Source organism: Plecotus auritus (assembly GCF_963455305.1).
Source record: "Plecotus auritus genome assembly, chromosome: 12".
Taxonomy (NCBI): Eukaryota; Metazoa; Chordata; class Mammalia; order Chiroptera; family Vespertilionidae; genus Plecotus; species Plecotus auritus.
Window position 1 is genome coordinate 43,892,815 of NC_137778.1, and position 16,184 is coordinate 43,908,998.

General features: G+C 45.0%; 1 protein-coding gene across 2 annotated transcripts in view; it reads left to right on the forward strand.

Annotated features, from left to right (window-relative positions):
• Positions 1-16,184, forward strand: part of DPYD (dihydropyrimidine dehydrogenase) — a 387,253-nt gene that overhangs the window by 138,754 nt on the left and 232,315 nt on the right. For both annotated transcript variants that reach the window (XR_013959430.1, XM_080648192.1), the window contains exons 6-8: positions 936-1,132; positions 7,720-7,801; positions 11,711-11,798. Coding sequence is in view for 1 of the 2 variants with exons in the window: in XM_080648192.1 (XP_080504318.1) it covers positions 936-1,132; positions 7,720-7,801; positions 11,711-11,798 (367 nt within the window). In the remaining variant the exon portion in view is untranslated. The remainder of the gene's footprint in view (positions 1-935; positions 1,133-7,719; positions 7,802-11,710; positions 11,799-16,184) is intronic.

Sequence of the window (16,184 nt, forward strand, 5' to 3'; positions counted from 1 at the left end):
GGATGGAAGTATTCCGTGGTGAGCAAAGGACTCGGGCCTCTCTCTGCTGGGCTCTGTATCACGCCGGAGCTGAGGAGGCATCTGACCCAACTTGTCACCTTGTTGGGCCAATACAACCTCTGAGAAAATGCACTGCTTATTTCTATTAAAAACACAGATGCACCGGCCTGTGTGGCTCAGGGTTTCAGCGTCGACCTGTGAACCAGGAGGTCACGGTTCAATTCCCAGTCAGGGCACAGGCCTGAGTTGCAGGCTCCATCCCCAGTGTGGGGCGTGCAGGAGGCAGCTGATCAGTGATTCTCTCTCATCATTGGTGTTTTTATCTCTCCCTCTCCCTTCCTCTCTGGAATCAATAAAAATATCTATATCTATATCTATAAGCCTAAGCGACCGTTAAACCAAATGACCGCAACAATTGGAACGACGGATCGTCCAGTCACTATGAGAGGGAAGGAGGAGCGGAGGCGGGACGGGGGGGGGGGGGGGGGGGGGGGAGGCGGGGAACCGCACGGTGGCATGGCGCTGACGTGGCATTGGCATCCGGCATCTGTTCCTTCCACGCCCAGCCTGGCCCGACGACTGTCGCCTCCTTTCCTGGCCCTGCCAGGCCCTTTGGGCCCCAGGCTGGCACAGGGAACTCGGGGTGGGTGGTGGTGGACATGGCCCCTTCTTGGGGACCAGCGGCCAACCTCCCGTGCTCATCCCTCCCCCCAGCCAGCTAAACTCCTGCAGTCCCTCCCCTCTCTGTGTCTCTCCCCTGGGGCCAGAAGGCCCTGATTGCTGGCCAGGCCTAGGAACCCCACCCTTGCACAAATTCACGCACCAGGCCTCTAGTATTAAATAAAAACACACATACATTTGGAACATTAAAACAATGCTTGAGGATGTAAATGTTTGTTTAAAAATAGTAACCATGGCAATTGGTTTCTCCGTAGGTGTTCAAAGCAATGAATATACCCCAAATCAGGGACCCGTCTCTGCCTCCCCCGGAAGAGATGCCCGAAGCCTATTCGGCAAAGATAGCTCTTTTTGGTGCCGGCCCTGCAAGTATAAGTTGTGCCTCCTTCTTGGCTCGATTAGGCTACTCGGACATCACGATATTTGAAAAACAGGAATACGTTGGCGGTTTAAGGTAAGGCCTGCATTGTAGTATTCGCTCTCCTGGGGTAAACCAGTTAATGAAGATGCTTGGTTCATAATTATAATCCAACTCCAGGCACACAGATGGTATTTTAAATGTGCTTTTTCCAAACGCTCACATTCTGATTTTGTTACTCAGTTTGAATGTGCAGTTGGCTTTAAGCAGTATTTCCTTTGACATTCCTCTGTCTCCTTCGGTGAATTTAGGAGAAATCTCAGTGAAATATTTTATGGGTAGGGGAAGCAATGATATGAAAACTTAGGTCATCCCTGGGAGTCTGTCCTCCGGTGGAGCTGTGTCTGGTGGAACTCAGACACTGGAATGGGAAAGCCCAGCTGCAGAGGCCACTGGCCGTTCGTTTGGTTCAGGAACGCACACATTGTCCTGCTCACGTGTTTTCAGTTTCGTCTCTTAGTTTTGCATTTGATTAAGCTAGCGTCTCCTAAAGATGTCTCATTTTCCTGTACATCCACGCCGTTGATCTCATAAATGCCATAAATATAAAAAAGTGTTTGATAGTAACCAGTATGATGATTGTGTTATCAAGATTCAGTCACATGGGCTTTTATTTCCATGAAGAGTAATACAGGGAAATGGGAAATGTTCATTTGTATCAGTGACTCTCAGATATTCGAGCCGAGCCTGGAAATTGGATGGAGTTTCTGTTATTTAAAATACGTGGAGCTCTGGAGTGGAGGGAGATTGCATTTATGATCGTAAAGAGGAAAACTTTATTATAAGTAGGAAGTGAATATTCCTTAAAATATTTGGTGTAAAAAATAAGAAAGTATTTGGGCGGTAAGTTAATAATATTACTCAATTTATTGTTATTTTCCCTAAATATCTCGTCTTGCATCAGAAAATCATGGATTGTAATATAAAACCATTTTGCATATCTGTTGCTATACTTAGCATTTAAGTTTTGATGGCTACTGAACTATTTTTTAAACAACACATTTTTCATATTTAATGATCACAAAGAATAAATTTAATCAAGCTATGGCTAAAATGTGTGCTCATTTTTTTATGTTTTATGACACCAAAAACGTATGTCAGTAAATGTATAAATTTCAATATTGCTCAAATAATAATATGCTAAAACAAAGATAAACTTGCATTAATGTAAAACTATTGACTGAATCATCACGCAAAAATATTACATAATAGGAAGGCCGGTAAAGGTAGGTATGAAGAATAAGCTGAAGACAAAATAACCGATTGCCAAGAAATCATTATTTTCTTATATAGACGTTTCACCACTATGAGTTTTAAGGGATTACACATATTTTACCAACTTCTTTATATCCTAGAAAGTAAAATACCCAATATATTATTTGCCGGAATGCATTAGACTATCTTTTATAATGGCATTTTACTGCAGCTTTATTAATTAGGAGAAACATAATGTATTAGCAAGATATGTAAGCATTGTACATTTTTTTCAATTATACACATCAATGAATACAAGAGCTAATTTAAAAAATACGAATGTAACTGTTGTATACCCTAGTAGACTAGGAAAAATCTTTTTGCCCTTCATTGCATTTGCACAAGCCTAAAATGGAACAAGCCCAGTTTGTGAATTACTCTGTGTTGACGATTTTGGTAGATTATCATGGTTGTTAGCATCTTTCTCTCTCTCTGAGCTCAAATGCAGGAGAGACAGGTCTACATCATAGAAATCGACACTAAACTTGCGTTTTCATAGATTTGCTGAACATTGTCAAGTGGGACAGGTTTTCCTGGATTCATGACCAGACATGTTATTTTAAAAATTCTTTCCTGATTTATTTTCTTCCCTTTGCCTTCGTATCTTCCCGGTAGCTGGGGAGGGTGTGAGGTGCTCAGTGGCTCTCCTTGGACCATGTCAGGCGGTCACTCCGACAGGATTATAAACACCGATGCTGGCATTCAGCCCAGTGACAGCCACAACACGTTTCCCTTCACTTACTTTCTCACTTACGGATGTCTTTCATCCTCTGGTCCCTTCGAAGTGGCTAAAAAAGATTCGATTAGCTTCGTATTTGAAATCAATTGCTTAAAGAGGGGATGCCAGGTTTTATCTTCCCTTTCCCTTTTCATCCAAATAGATTCTTTTCTCCCCGGTAAATTGAGATCCCAACTGCCTTGCAGGAAATCACTCGAGCTGGTGAAGGCGATCCAATCCCCACTAGATTGAGCACAACCAACTGCTTATTTGTGATGCCGCAGCAAATGTGCAAGATAATCAGGAGAGCTGCTTTCCTCCAACTGCGGCTTCTATTCCCCTCCCCTCTCCCCCCCCCCCCCCCCGGGCCCAGGATGTGAGTTTAAAAGGGTTGAAGGGCTTGCTGTTACCATGACAGAGATAAAGGTGGTGTCAACAGGCTTTCAGGGTCCATGCACATGTGCGCTTCCTGACTTTGTCTTTTACTTATAAATGTGAATGCCTGTGTGATCAGGACCAAATCCAACCACCTCCTTTTAGAATCTCCCCTCCCACTTACTGTCCGAGGAGACGCTTGCAGGGGCGATCCTCACACATGGATTCGTTTCACGAATGTGCTGAGCCCTGTGCGCAGTGTTGGCTGCAGAGCTGTGGGCCATGTGAGGGGCCAGCATCTAACTTGCTTGCATGCCTCCTTCAGTTCTCAGAATTATACTTTGTGCCCGGCTGGTGTGGCTCAGTGGTTGAGAGTCAACCTATGAACCAGGAGGTCACGGTTCGATTTCCATTCAGGGCACAGGCCCAGGTTGCGAGCTCAATTCACAGTGTGGGTCATGCAGGAGGCAGCTGATCCATGATTCTCTCTCATCATTGATGTTTCTATCTCTGTCCTTCTCTCTTCCTCTCTGAAATAAATTATTTTTTTAAGAAAGAATTATACTTTCTGCTTGCTCAGGTTTCCTCCCACTCGGATGGGTCTGTCCTCCTTCCTTGTCGTCTGCTCTTTGAGAGCGATTTCTTCGTTCAGAACCGTTTTTCCTTTTATACCATACTAGAGGCCCGGTGCACAAAATTTGTGCAAGGGTAGGGTCCCTAGGACTGGCCGGCGATCAGGGCCAATCGGGGCCTTCCAGCTGCCGGCTGGCACCTCCCTTCCCTGGCTGCTGGCTGCCGGCCAGGGCCTTCCTTCATTCTGCGCCACCCTCTGGTGGTCAGCGCATGTCATAGCGAGTGATTGGTCTCCCAGTCGAACTCCTGCGGGGACAATTTGCATATTAGGCTTTTATATAGATAGATGCTTCTACCGAGATCCCATATAAATCCCTGGTGGGGCTGCGTCAGCCTCTCAGTGTGTCTGCCCATGCGTGGAGCTGTACTTGGCCGTGGCTGCTCTATCTGGCTGGAGTTCTTTATTCACAGCCCCTTGTTTTTCCTTAGCTGTCCTGAATCGGAGGATCTTCATCAGACCGTCATTTCCGTTCATTTCCATACGGCTCCATGCCTTTCAAGACAGGGCATCTGGCCCTCACCAGTTTGGCTCAGTGGATAGAGCATCATCTCAGGCCCTGCAATGATACAGTGTCATTACTTTATACAACTACTATTCACAAAACATACTTAGAAAAGTGCACATATTTTTAAGTTGCTCAGACTCAAATCGATGACAGTCCATCATTCTAAACTGCAGGGTGCCCACAAGAGTAGAAAAATACCCAATAGCAAATAATCCTAACCATCATGCAATTTTGACCAATTTCAACGTTATTGCCTCAAATCTCCAAAATGTACTTTTATATTTTAAAGCTCTGGACACAAATAGATAATTTTAAAACAAACTAAAATATTGTGATGAAAATCATCTCTCAGGTTGAGGGGTCCCGGGTTCAATTCCAGTCAAGGGCACGTATCTCAGTTGCAGGCTTGACCCCTGGCCTTGGGTCAGGGCACACGCGGGAGGCAGCCAATCAATGTGTCTCTCCCACATCGATGTTTCTCTCTCTGTCTCTCCTCCTCCCTTCCATTCTCTCTAAAAATCAATGGAAAAATATCCTTGGGTGAGGATTAACAACAACAGAATAAGACAGGCTATCTGTTGGTGCCCACATGTAATCCACAGTGTTTGAGAACCCTTTTGCTTAGCCCTTGAAGACACAGGGAGGAAGAAGTGCCCTCTAGCCCAGTGGTCGGCAGACTCATTCGCCAACAGAGCCAAATATCAGCAGGACAACGACTGAAATTTCTTTGAGAGCCAAATTTTTTAAACTTAAACTTCTTCTAACGCCACTTCTTCAAAGTAGACTCGCCCAGGCCGTGGTATTTTGTGGAAGAGCCACACTCAAGGGGCCAAAGAGCCGCATGTGGCTCGTGAGCCGCAGTTTGCCGACCACTGCTCTAGCCTCTTAGGTTCCGTGGCTGGGCCTGTATCGGGCATGCAGGTGGGAGAACGCAGTGATGAGTCCCTCAGGTGGGGGGTGTTGGACTTGAGGCTTGTGTAGCTTGTGTACAGAGAACAGTGACTTAGTGGGAAGTGACAAGGCCAGAGGAAAGGGTGTTTTGGGGCGGCACCCTGTGGGAAAGTGGCTGAAAGAGGGAAGCTCCTGGGAGAACAGGGTCATTGAGGTTTGTGGTGTCGATCCCTCTAGGTGCCCCTCGGTGCAGAGCCATGTCCAGACTTGTCTCTCGGTGACTCAGAGTTTGCCCTTCCTGGCTCGGAAAGGGAGCCCCCCTGTGCGAATGTGTGGCCTGCTTTTAGACAGAGAAGCGGGGGCAGGGAGCTTTCCAATGTGTCTCTGCTCCTCACCTGCCTTCAGCTGAAGATAACCCATATGTCCACGAGGGATCTGGGAGTGGAATGTTCTGACAGATATCAGAGCGTTATGAGGGCATGCGAGGGCCCGTGGTGGTCCGAGTTCACAGGTTAGCTTGAGATTCTTATCCCGGACTGAGACCCAAAGTCCTTCCCACTGGAGTCTTGCATCCTAACTGGTCAGACAGCTCCGTTAGTGAAGGCCTGGATTTCACACTGTTAATTCCGTGCGTTTTCTGTCGCTCAGAGTACGGTGCCTTGCCTTGCTGATTATTTGATGCAGAGAAATGGATTGAATAATCAAGGTTGTAAGCCTAAGGAAAAGGCTGGGTGTGCACCCTAGCAGACGGCTTTGGGCAACCCAGGGGTTTCACCTTCAGCACTTACTTATTTGCCTTACACTGTAGTCTCTATCTGGCCTGGACATAGCTCTCTCATTACATGCACTACAGCCCTTCGTAGTGATCTGTTTCTGGAACTTTCCCCACCAGCATGAGAGCTTATTTAAAGTGGGAATTTGGTAAAATTCACCATCAAATCCCAGTCGCTAACACTGCACCTGGCGCTCTGTACATACTTGCTAAATGACAAGATAAATGAATAAATAAATATTCATGGACACATATAGCCTGTTCATTATTGTAAAACACTGAAAAGTTAATTTTGCGTAGCTTTTATAATTCCCTAAATTATTATAGTATAGAATGATTATATTTTATACATAGTTTTTCTTGTTGTTGTTGTGGGGTTCTTAAGGGCAGACAGAAAGCCAGTACTGACATTACTTATTTATAACTGTGTCCTTCAGGGATGCTTATTTCTTTCAGAGAAGAAGATGGGTTTACTACAAAAATGTTCACCAGGTCACATGGAACTAATCCTGCCATGTCCTAAATGGCACAGTAATACAGAGTCACAGATTCGAACAGGAACAAGCTCAGACAGCGATTTTCAACCTCTTTCAGCTCAGGGCACACATAAACTAATTTCTAAAATTCTGCGGCACACCAAAAAATAGATTTTTGGCCGATCTGACCCCCCAAAAAGGGTAAAATTTTGATTCATTCATACCAGATAGCTATTGTATTGGCTGTTGGTCATTTTTTTATTTGGCAATTTATGGGAAAAGAGGCCAGTGCCCCAACTAAATAGTCAGGCATCACATGTTTTAAACATGCTTGCAGCATATGTGTTGAAAACAGCTGAGCTAGAGGAATCTTGATAGAATATATATGAATGTACGTATATGTGTGTATATTAAACATGATCTGTTCTTTCAACGAATTCTTGGTATTTAACATTGCATTTTCTTAGGAATTTCTTACATAATTACTTGAGGCCCGATGCATGAAATTCGTGCACGGGTAGGGTCTGTAGGCCTGGCTGGCAATCTGGGCCAATCAGGGCCTTCTGGCTGCCGGCTGGGGCCTTCCTTCGTTCCGCACCGCCCTGTATGGTCAGCGCACGTCATAGCAAGTGATCGGTCTCCCAGTTGAACTCCTGCAGGGACAATTTGCATATTGGGCTTTTATATATAGAGATTAATAGACCATAAACTTAATAGTTTTAGAAATGCTCTTTACCAATTGTCTATTTATTACTTGTTGGCCGTAGTTTACATTTATTTTTCACATCACTTTCTACCCTGTCTACTGTAGTCCCTGTAATATTTTATCCTGTATGTAAAAATGTGGAAGCCCCCACTGGTCTCATGTTCTGTGAAATGCAAACACCCTTCGAAGAGATAGTTAGTCCTTTAATATTGGTCAGAAAGACATGTTGCATTTTTAAGATGGATGGTTTTTCAACAGGTGCTTCTTTTTCTTCTTTCTCTTTCTCTTCCAGCGCTTCTGAAATCCCTCAGTTCCGGCTGCCCTATGACGTAGTAAACTTCGAGGTTGAGCTGATGAAGGACCTTGGTGTGAAGGTAAATGAAAGACAACACATGCTATTGTTCAGAGAGAAAGGCGTGGGCTCTGCAGCCGCTCTGAGCAGCAAAATGTCACACGTGGTAGGGAGGAACAATTAAAAGCGGCTCCGGCAGCAGCAGCGGGATCTCGCCTTGCTTAGGGCATTTGTCTGTCTGCCTGTCTGAAGGCCACCAGCCTGGAAAAGGGCGATCGATGGCGCTCATCTGGCAGCCCGCACGTGATTAATTGTCTGTGAGACACAGATTCCTCCATTGCTTCAGGGGTTCAGAGTGGAGAGTGGAAGGGCTTGGTTTCTTTAATCACACTTTTGTTTTTCTGTTTTCATGCAACTTCCATGCACTCAGCCGTTCGTATTTCACAATATGGAACGTAATTTCTTAGAGGCTCATTTTATTTATTCTCTGCATCATGCCAGCGTGCCCATGTGATCTTGCTTTCTCAACATGAGCAGGAGATCCGTGGGGAACAGCTCTGTCTTTCTCATTGTTTTGTGGAATAAATACTGTGGCGTTCCTTTAAAGATGGTCCAAAAGTTAACACATTGTAGGCTTCAGATAGAGCTGTAGGAACTGCTTTTTTTAGCCTTGAGTTATGTACTTTTTAATTTTTCTAGGTTGAATAATAAAACCATTTCAAATTATTCATTTCTCTTTGAAGAGATCCTGTGGGCATCCATGTGTCCCTATTGCTATTATGATTATTTCCCTTGAGGAATCGTACTTTTGTTTTTCCCTTTAACACAGAGTCGTTTAGGATAATATTTTTCTTTGCTTCTGCATTCTTACAACATTCAAATTTTTATTTTTTTACTTTACATGATCAGCAAGATAGGCAATTTCTAATTTATCTAGTACACTCTCAAGTGATTTCCCATCAAAAGACCATTTCTAATAAAATAAACTACTTTTTTTCTTGAGAAGAATTAGCCTCTTAGCTGTTGTGTTTTGATAACATCTCTTGATGTTGTCATAACAGAGCTAATGTGCGACACTGCAGACCATCTTCATCTTCAGGTGGACGTGATGCAGTCCCTTGTGACGTGTGTGCCAGACGATGGTACTCATCTTTCAGGCTCCATGCTCTCGTTGTTAGTCTTGCAGTTCCGAATGGGTGGGAGGTGGACATTTTTGTCTTACAGTGTTTATGATATTCCTAATGGCTTTAAATTTTAAAGCTAAAAATGTAAATCTACATAAAGCTCTTGCATCTTTTGAAATATGTTTTAAACATGTATAGTTGCCATTTCTCAGAACGGGGTGAGAGAATTCTGTTTTGATTTAACTTAATTTGTAATTGCGAGGCACTTCCTCTGCTTCATGATTTGAGTGAAAATACCTCCCCGGTCTCTTTCTGGATGAGCTCTCTTCATTGTCTTGTGTTCCGTTACCGTTGCCGGAAGCAAGCATTTCCATTACAATAGCATGCTATTGGGAACTCATAAAATCTTATCAATATCTGCACGGGAAGGGGAAGAACGTGTAGTAATAGTTAACAAAATAATTGGTGTTTCTAAAAACAGCCAAATATTTTAAAGACTCTTCTGGCTGATCTCCTGTCTCAGAGATTCTGGAAATATTTTATCTCTTTAGCCAGACCTCCTATCAGAGACGTGTGGAGAACATGTACACTTGTCTCCTGTGTATTTATTTTTATAGTGGCATCACACAGTTTATTTACAGAGTTCCCCTCCAAAAGCAGTTACAAGTTTTAATCCTACATGATAAATATTATTACGTTTAAGAAATTTATCTTCATTGTTGAAAGTATTACAGATGTCCCCCTTTCTTCCCCATTGACCCCCTCCGCCCCCCACCTGCCTCTCCCCAGCCTTCACCACACTAGTGTCCGTGTCCAGGGGCTGTGCACATATGCATCTGAGCTCCAGGCTAACCTCGCCCACCCCGTCCCATTATTCTCGGTGTGAATGCCTTTTGTGGATGGGTACAGGAAGTTGTCCTCAAGTCCAAAGTGGAGAGTAGGTGGAGTTTTGCGTCAGGCCTTATTATATGCAGCCCGTGTATTGGATTAGCAATAACTTAACGCTGAAAATGAAGTGGAAGGAATTTTATTCTGAATTTGGCTAAGATGTCTGAGTGCCCAGTCATGTGTCACTAAAGCCATCTGAGGAAGCTATAATATAGTCTATAATCCACATCTATAAATACCAACATGGCAAAACATTACAAATATAAGAGTGCAGGGAATCGAGGAACAAAACCATGATCCATGTGCCCACCGGGGGATTTTTCCTAACGTTGTATCTATTTAACCAGTAATGCTAGGATTTCAGAGTAGCAGCCCAGCAATGCTTTTTATGTCTGCCATTTTATTTTATTTTATTTTATTTTATTTTATTTTATTTTATTTTATTTTATTTTATTGTTAATCCTCACCCGAGGATATTTTTCCATTGATTTTTAGGGAGAGTGGAAGAGAGGGAAAGAGAGAAACATCGATGTGAAAGAAACGCATTGATTAGTTGCCTCCTGCACATGCCCCAACCATGGGCCAGTAACCAAAGTATGTGCCCTTGACTGGAATTGAACCCGGGACCTTCTGGTCCGCAGGCTGACATTCTATCCCCTGAGCCACACCAGCCAGGGCAGTGTCTGCCATTTAGAGTTCCATTCCAACGCACTGCTGCATGCGCCCATGGGTTGTGCATATATGCGTGTAAGTCCTTTGGTAATCTCCCTCCTGCCTTCATGTGGGGGTGCCTTCACCGGACAAGAACAGCGTTCGCATGTTAGAGGTGGGGCCTGGAGGAGGCGCACACTGGGTCTGTGCTCTCCTGGAACCAGACGTTAGCCGGGCTCCACGTCTTGCCTGCTCCCTGCAGATCCCCGTCTGTCCTCAGGTGTCAGTGACACATCTGTGTCTGATGTCCTTGAAACGTGTGATTGTTCCTCTCCCCGGGGTACAGTCCCCTTGGCGAGCGGCCGCAGCTCCCCGTGGAGGAGGACGGGGTGGTCACTGCGGTGGTTATGAGCAGGTCCTTTTCCTTGGACCCGGCCACCTCTGCCGCCGGCAGGTTCCAGATCTGAAGACGCTCCTGTCTGGGAACTGAACAAACCATTGTGGCCTTTGAGAGGGGTGACGCCCTCTGCTTCCTGCCCTTCCTCGTCTTCCCTGGACAATGCTCCCTGTCGTGCTCCCAGCCCTTCTTTAAAAAGGTCCTATTGAAGTCCTACCGCCTCTTTATTCTCGTCTTTCTGACCTTCGCCAGAATGAATCTCTCCATCCTCTGAGCTCCCGGAGACCTGGGCTGGTCCCACTGTTTCATGTTATTTTTGTTTATGTACGTCTTCTGCACAGATCTTAACTACACACCAGGCAGAAACGGTCTCATTTGTCATTTTATCATTGAAAGTGCCCCCACATAGTGCTTTGAACATATTAAGGAAGCGATGGAAGTTCACCCACTGGGCTTTAAATACACTAGCTTTTATCTTTGTTACTTTTAGTAAAAGGCAAAAGAAATGCATTTAGCCCTTAAGTAAAACGTGTTAGTGTTGCACTTCTAACAAACATATTTCCACACATTCGGAATATATATGTGTGTGTGTGTGTGTGTGTGTGTGTGTGTGTGTGTGTGTATCTCCAGTTCCTGTTCTTTTTGATGTTGAAGATCAAGATTTTAGTAATCAGCCCATCGTTCAGTGGTTCAGAGTTGACCTATGAACCAGGAGGTCACCGGTTCGATTCCCGGTCAGGGCACATGCCTGGGTTGCAGGCTCAATCCCCAGTGTGGGGCGTTCAGGAGGCAGCTGGTCCATGATTCTCTCTCACCATTGATGTTTCTCTCCCTCTCCCTTCCTCTCTGAAATCAATGAAAATACATTTTTTAAAAAGTATCTCATTAATCAAAATTCAAAGTGTCATTTTTCGCATCTTGTTTCTCACAGATAGTTTGTGGCAGAAGCCTTTCCGTGAATGACATGACTCTCCACACTCTGAAAGCAGAGGGGTACAAAGCCGCTTTCATTGGCATCGGTGAGTAGCTTACTTTTAAATATTGTTCTTTATCATATTTGTAACTTTTCCCTGCCAGTATCCAGAATAACTGCCTTCAGACATGTCCATGGTCAAAGGTGTGTCTGGTCAGAGAAGAGCAGACAGATGTGAGTGGAGATTGTTTTATAATAAATATGCCGTCTCCACTTCGTTAGGGATGGACATTGGCGAGGCCATGTCTACCTTCCCGTGCTCTCCCCTGGCCATCGTCACCAGCCAGCATCTCCAGGAAGTAAAATGTTTCCAGGTCCGGCCGTGGAAACTCAGCATTTGGGCTTAGAGAGGTTGGGATGCTCTAGCTCGCTCTCTGATAAAACAGATGGGCTGAATTGATAATAACGGACAGAAGTGGCCTGTCTTCCTGCTCTATTCCTTTTTTTTTTTTTTAAGATTCCCTAAAGATGGTTCGTATCTGGCTGACTTTCACAGATGTGTAACCATAGTCTGGAAGCCACACGGCCAATGCGTGGCCGCTAAGGTCGTTCACGGGTCAGACGGTCCCACCTTTTGCCGACATATCCCAGGGAGGTCTAGTTTTCTAACATTTTTCCCTGTCCACTGACTGTGTACCGAGGGGCCAGAGAGAACAGTTGGTCCAGCGTAGTCTTCGTCTCGTGAGCTTTGTCGTCATCTTCTCATGGGACTGGACTGACTAGTTAGTGGCCCACGAGTGGAAGAGGCCCATCCTGTCCCAATGTCTTCGGTTTGCCTTGCTCTTCCCCCGGTCACACGCTGCGGGTACCAGTCTCTAAGTGACAGATCTGCACGGAGGCGACAGCTGTTCCTTCTCTTAGCGGGTCACACGCTGAGCCCCATTATAGGGTCGGGCCTGTCCATTGCCTAGCCCCGTGGTCAGCAAACCGTGGCTCGCGAGCCACATGTGGCTCTTGGGCCCCTTGAGTGTGGCTCTTCCACAAAATACCACGGCCTGGGCGAGTCTATTTTGAAGAAGGGGCGTTAGAAGAAGTTTAAGTTTAAAAAATGTGGCTCTCCAAAGAAATTTCAATCGTTGTACTGCTGATATTTGGCTCTGTTGACGAATGAGTTTGCCGACCGCTGGCCCAGCCTTTTCAGAATGAGGTCATCAGGAATGCTTCCCAGCCTGCTCCTCAATTTCCTCATCCGGATGCCAGGCCCTGTCTTTCTAGATCATTGCTCCCAAGTCTAAGACCACTTCTGTCCCTCTCTTTGTTTCGATGAAAACTTAAAGAGAGAAAAGGTAAGTTTGCACAATTTTCTAGCTTCCGAAGGTCTGCAAGGGGCCTCCTTTCTGTCAGAAGCTCGAGTGCCCTTGTCCCCACTATTTCCCTGTGTGAACCTCTATTTAATTACAATAGCCATCCTGTAGATCAGGGACAGGAGGGAGGAGAGGTCTTCATTTTCCCCAAGTTCCATGTTTAGAGGCATTAGAGCGACGGCGGTTTTACTTTTCAACTTGACGGTGGAGTGGAGGATTTCACATAAATAAGACAAATGTCCATCAAGTATATTCTACTGGTATCTGCAGCGTGAGACCAGTAATTGCTGTTCCTCTCCACCAGCACCCATTCGGAAACACTCGGTTAGTAGTAAAGGGAGAAGTTAGCCAGGCAGGAGGTCTGAAATATGGGTGATGTTTTCAAGTCGTTATTGGAAATTCACCATTGTGGTTCCCTACCGCAGTCCTATATTGCAGATACGTTTTCCATTAGCGGAGTTCTGGGGGGCAGGGCAGTTTTGTGTATCTCTCTGAATGTTATCTACAAAGCATCTCGGTACTGAAGAGGCAGGAGCCAAATAAATAACCAGCACGTTGAAACAGCTCCACCTCAACGACGCAAGAAGCAAATTACAACTCATGTTTGGGATCATGATACGGTTGGTCGCTCCGAGTGTTTCGGCTGTAGCGTTATCGTCTACTTGTAAGAATCAATAGCGGTTCTGTTTTCCCCCCTTTCATTTCATTCCATTACGTCCGCTTTCATAAGTAATTTGATCATGCGACATCCGTGCACGGTGCTCCATTTGACTGGGCACTGCGGTGCGCACGCAGCGTTGAACATGCGGAGACCTTTCCCATTGCTGCCGCTGCTCATTTTCCTGCTGGGAGCTGAACCTTTTGACATTTGGTGTAGTGATGAGTAGAATGCAGTTATGTTCTAGTTCAGTATTTGATATGATATGAATATATACAAGAAAGTTCCATCTTGTTAAATAAAAAAAAAAAAGAAAGAAAGAGTCTGTGTGTAGAAGACAGGGACCCTCCTCCTCCAGGAATTGTTTCTGTGACACGCGTCATGGCAGGTGGGAGCACGTGACCTTTCCGTGACCACGCCACTGCCCGCCACTTGGACAGCCTCACGTCCTTCCTGACCTCGCACGGCAGTCTTGCTTCTGCTGGATGAAACCTCACGCGCTGTTTCCTCTTCCTCTCCCCCTCCTTTCGGAGACGTCCGCTTTGCAAAGGGATTGTGTATTACTTAGGACACAGGTGTGGCCACGTTAAGGAAGTGGCTTAAACAAAATACTCACTTAGTTCTCTGTCATCTAACCGTGTGAACCATCCTCAGTGCCTGATTTAAAAAAATATATGTTTTTATTGATTTCAGAGAGAGAGACGGAAACATCAGTGATGAGAGAGAATCATGGAACGGCTGCCTCCCGCACGCCTGCTACTGGGCACTGAGCCCCCCACCCGGGTATGTGCTCTTGACCGGGACTCGAACTGTGACCTCCTGGTTCATAGGTCGATGCTCGACCACTGAGGCCCGCCAGCTGGGCAGTGCCTGATCTTTACTTTGGCCGTAGGTGGTCACTTTGGCCACATTGCTCCTCACAGAATGGGACATAGGCGAGGGAGCCCCTTTCTCTTTACGTTCATTACCCAGCCATTGCGTAGGTCACGTCTGTTTTTATCTCAGTGTCCACAACCTGGTCCCTTAAACATGCCGCGCAGCAAAGGGTGTTGGGAAATACACCTCTAGTGAGTGGACACGTGCCCCCATTTTACGTCTATTACTATAGGAGGAGAGGCTGGTAGATAAATAGCGAGAACAGAAGGGAAGGTCTCCGCCGTAGCTCTGCATCAGCCTTGCTATTGGCACATGAGTTTCTCACTGTGAGAGATCGGTGACGCTCAATAACAGCAAAGGGTTTGCTCTTTGAACTTGGCGCTTGCCTGTTGGTTAGCAGATCCCGTAATGAAAATGGAGTGCTGTGTCTTTCAGTAGTTGGAAATGCCATATTGTAGATCTCTCATGTTTATAATCACCGTCCTGCTACGTTAGTTTAAGAGAGCAAGGACTTCGTTATTAAATAGGATTTATTACGTTTAGCTTAACAAATCCATTGCCTCAATAGGAGTGTGCTCCCACGATTTCTGACTTTTCACACACTGCAGACCAGCAGTTTATTGCTAGCTTTACCCAGTGGCCAGATAAGTTTCTATTGAACGAGTACAAGCAACGCTTTACATAAATGTTAAAGGCACGCTTTAAAATTAAATACCCACTGCATTTTGAAGTTACTTATTACATGTTCTTACAAGCTGCTATCTTTTTAAAGTATGGTACTTGCTAAAACACTGTGTAATATGAAGCGAGAATCCTCGTGATCCGTCCGCAATGTGTTAATACTGTGTGATGCTGCTGCTGAAAGGCCGATCACTTGTAGGTTCTTCTTCTTTTTTTTTTTTTTTTTTTTTTTTGTAACTAAGGCTAAAGAAATGATCTCATTGTGTATAAATCACAATGAGACTTAAAGGGTTTTATCTCTTTGCCCCGGCGAGATTTAATTTTTTCCAAGAGGAATGAAGGTAAGTCAGAGAAAACTCTGTGTCTTATTCAAAATAGATTCTGTTGTTTGGAGACAATTGGGATTTTTTTTAAGACTCTGAAATTTGGTACTTTTATTGCATTAATAGCCCCAGCAGAGTCTGATAGTGTCCGTGCTCAGAAATAGAGCGAGAACATCCGGTGTAAAACGGCTTTTCCCAGGACTGGACGGTTCTCTTGGGTTGGTATTGCAGTCAGTATAATGACCTGCAGCCACCAATTCTTTATCTTATTTTACAAAAATGAACACAAAAGGATAAATCAAAGTGTGGGACACACGGCTAGGCTAAGAGCTGCTTCGTGAAGGATGTGTTTTAGTCGTGTGTGTATTTGTTTGGGTGTGTGCGCTCACACGCATGCTGCATACCATGAAAAACGTATTTTTGAACGTATCTTAATAGTCAGCATTTGAAAGCCACCGCTGTATGTTGTAGAGACCCCGAGATACTAAGAGCCTTTTCCCCGTAGTGTGCCCAACGCCTTTCCGTAGCTGCGGAATGAACTAAGTAAACACGGAATGACTGCAAGGTTCCAGGCTCTGTGCTCAAATTAA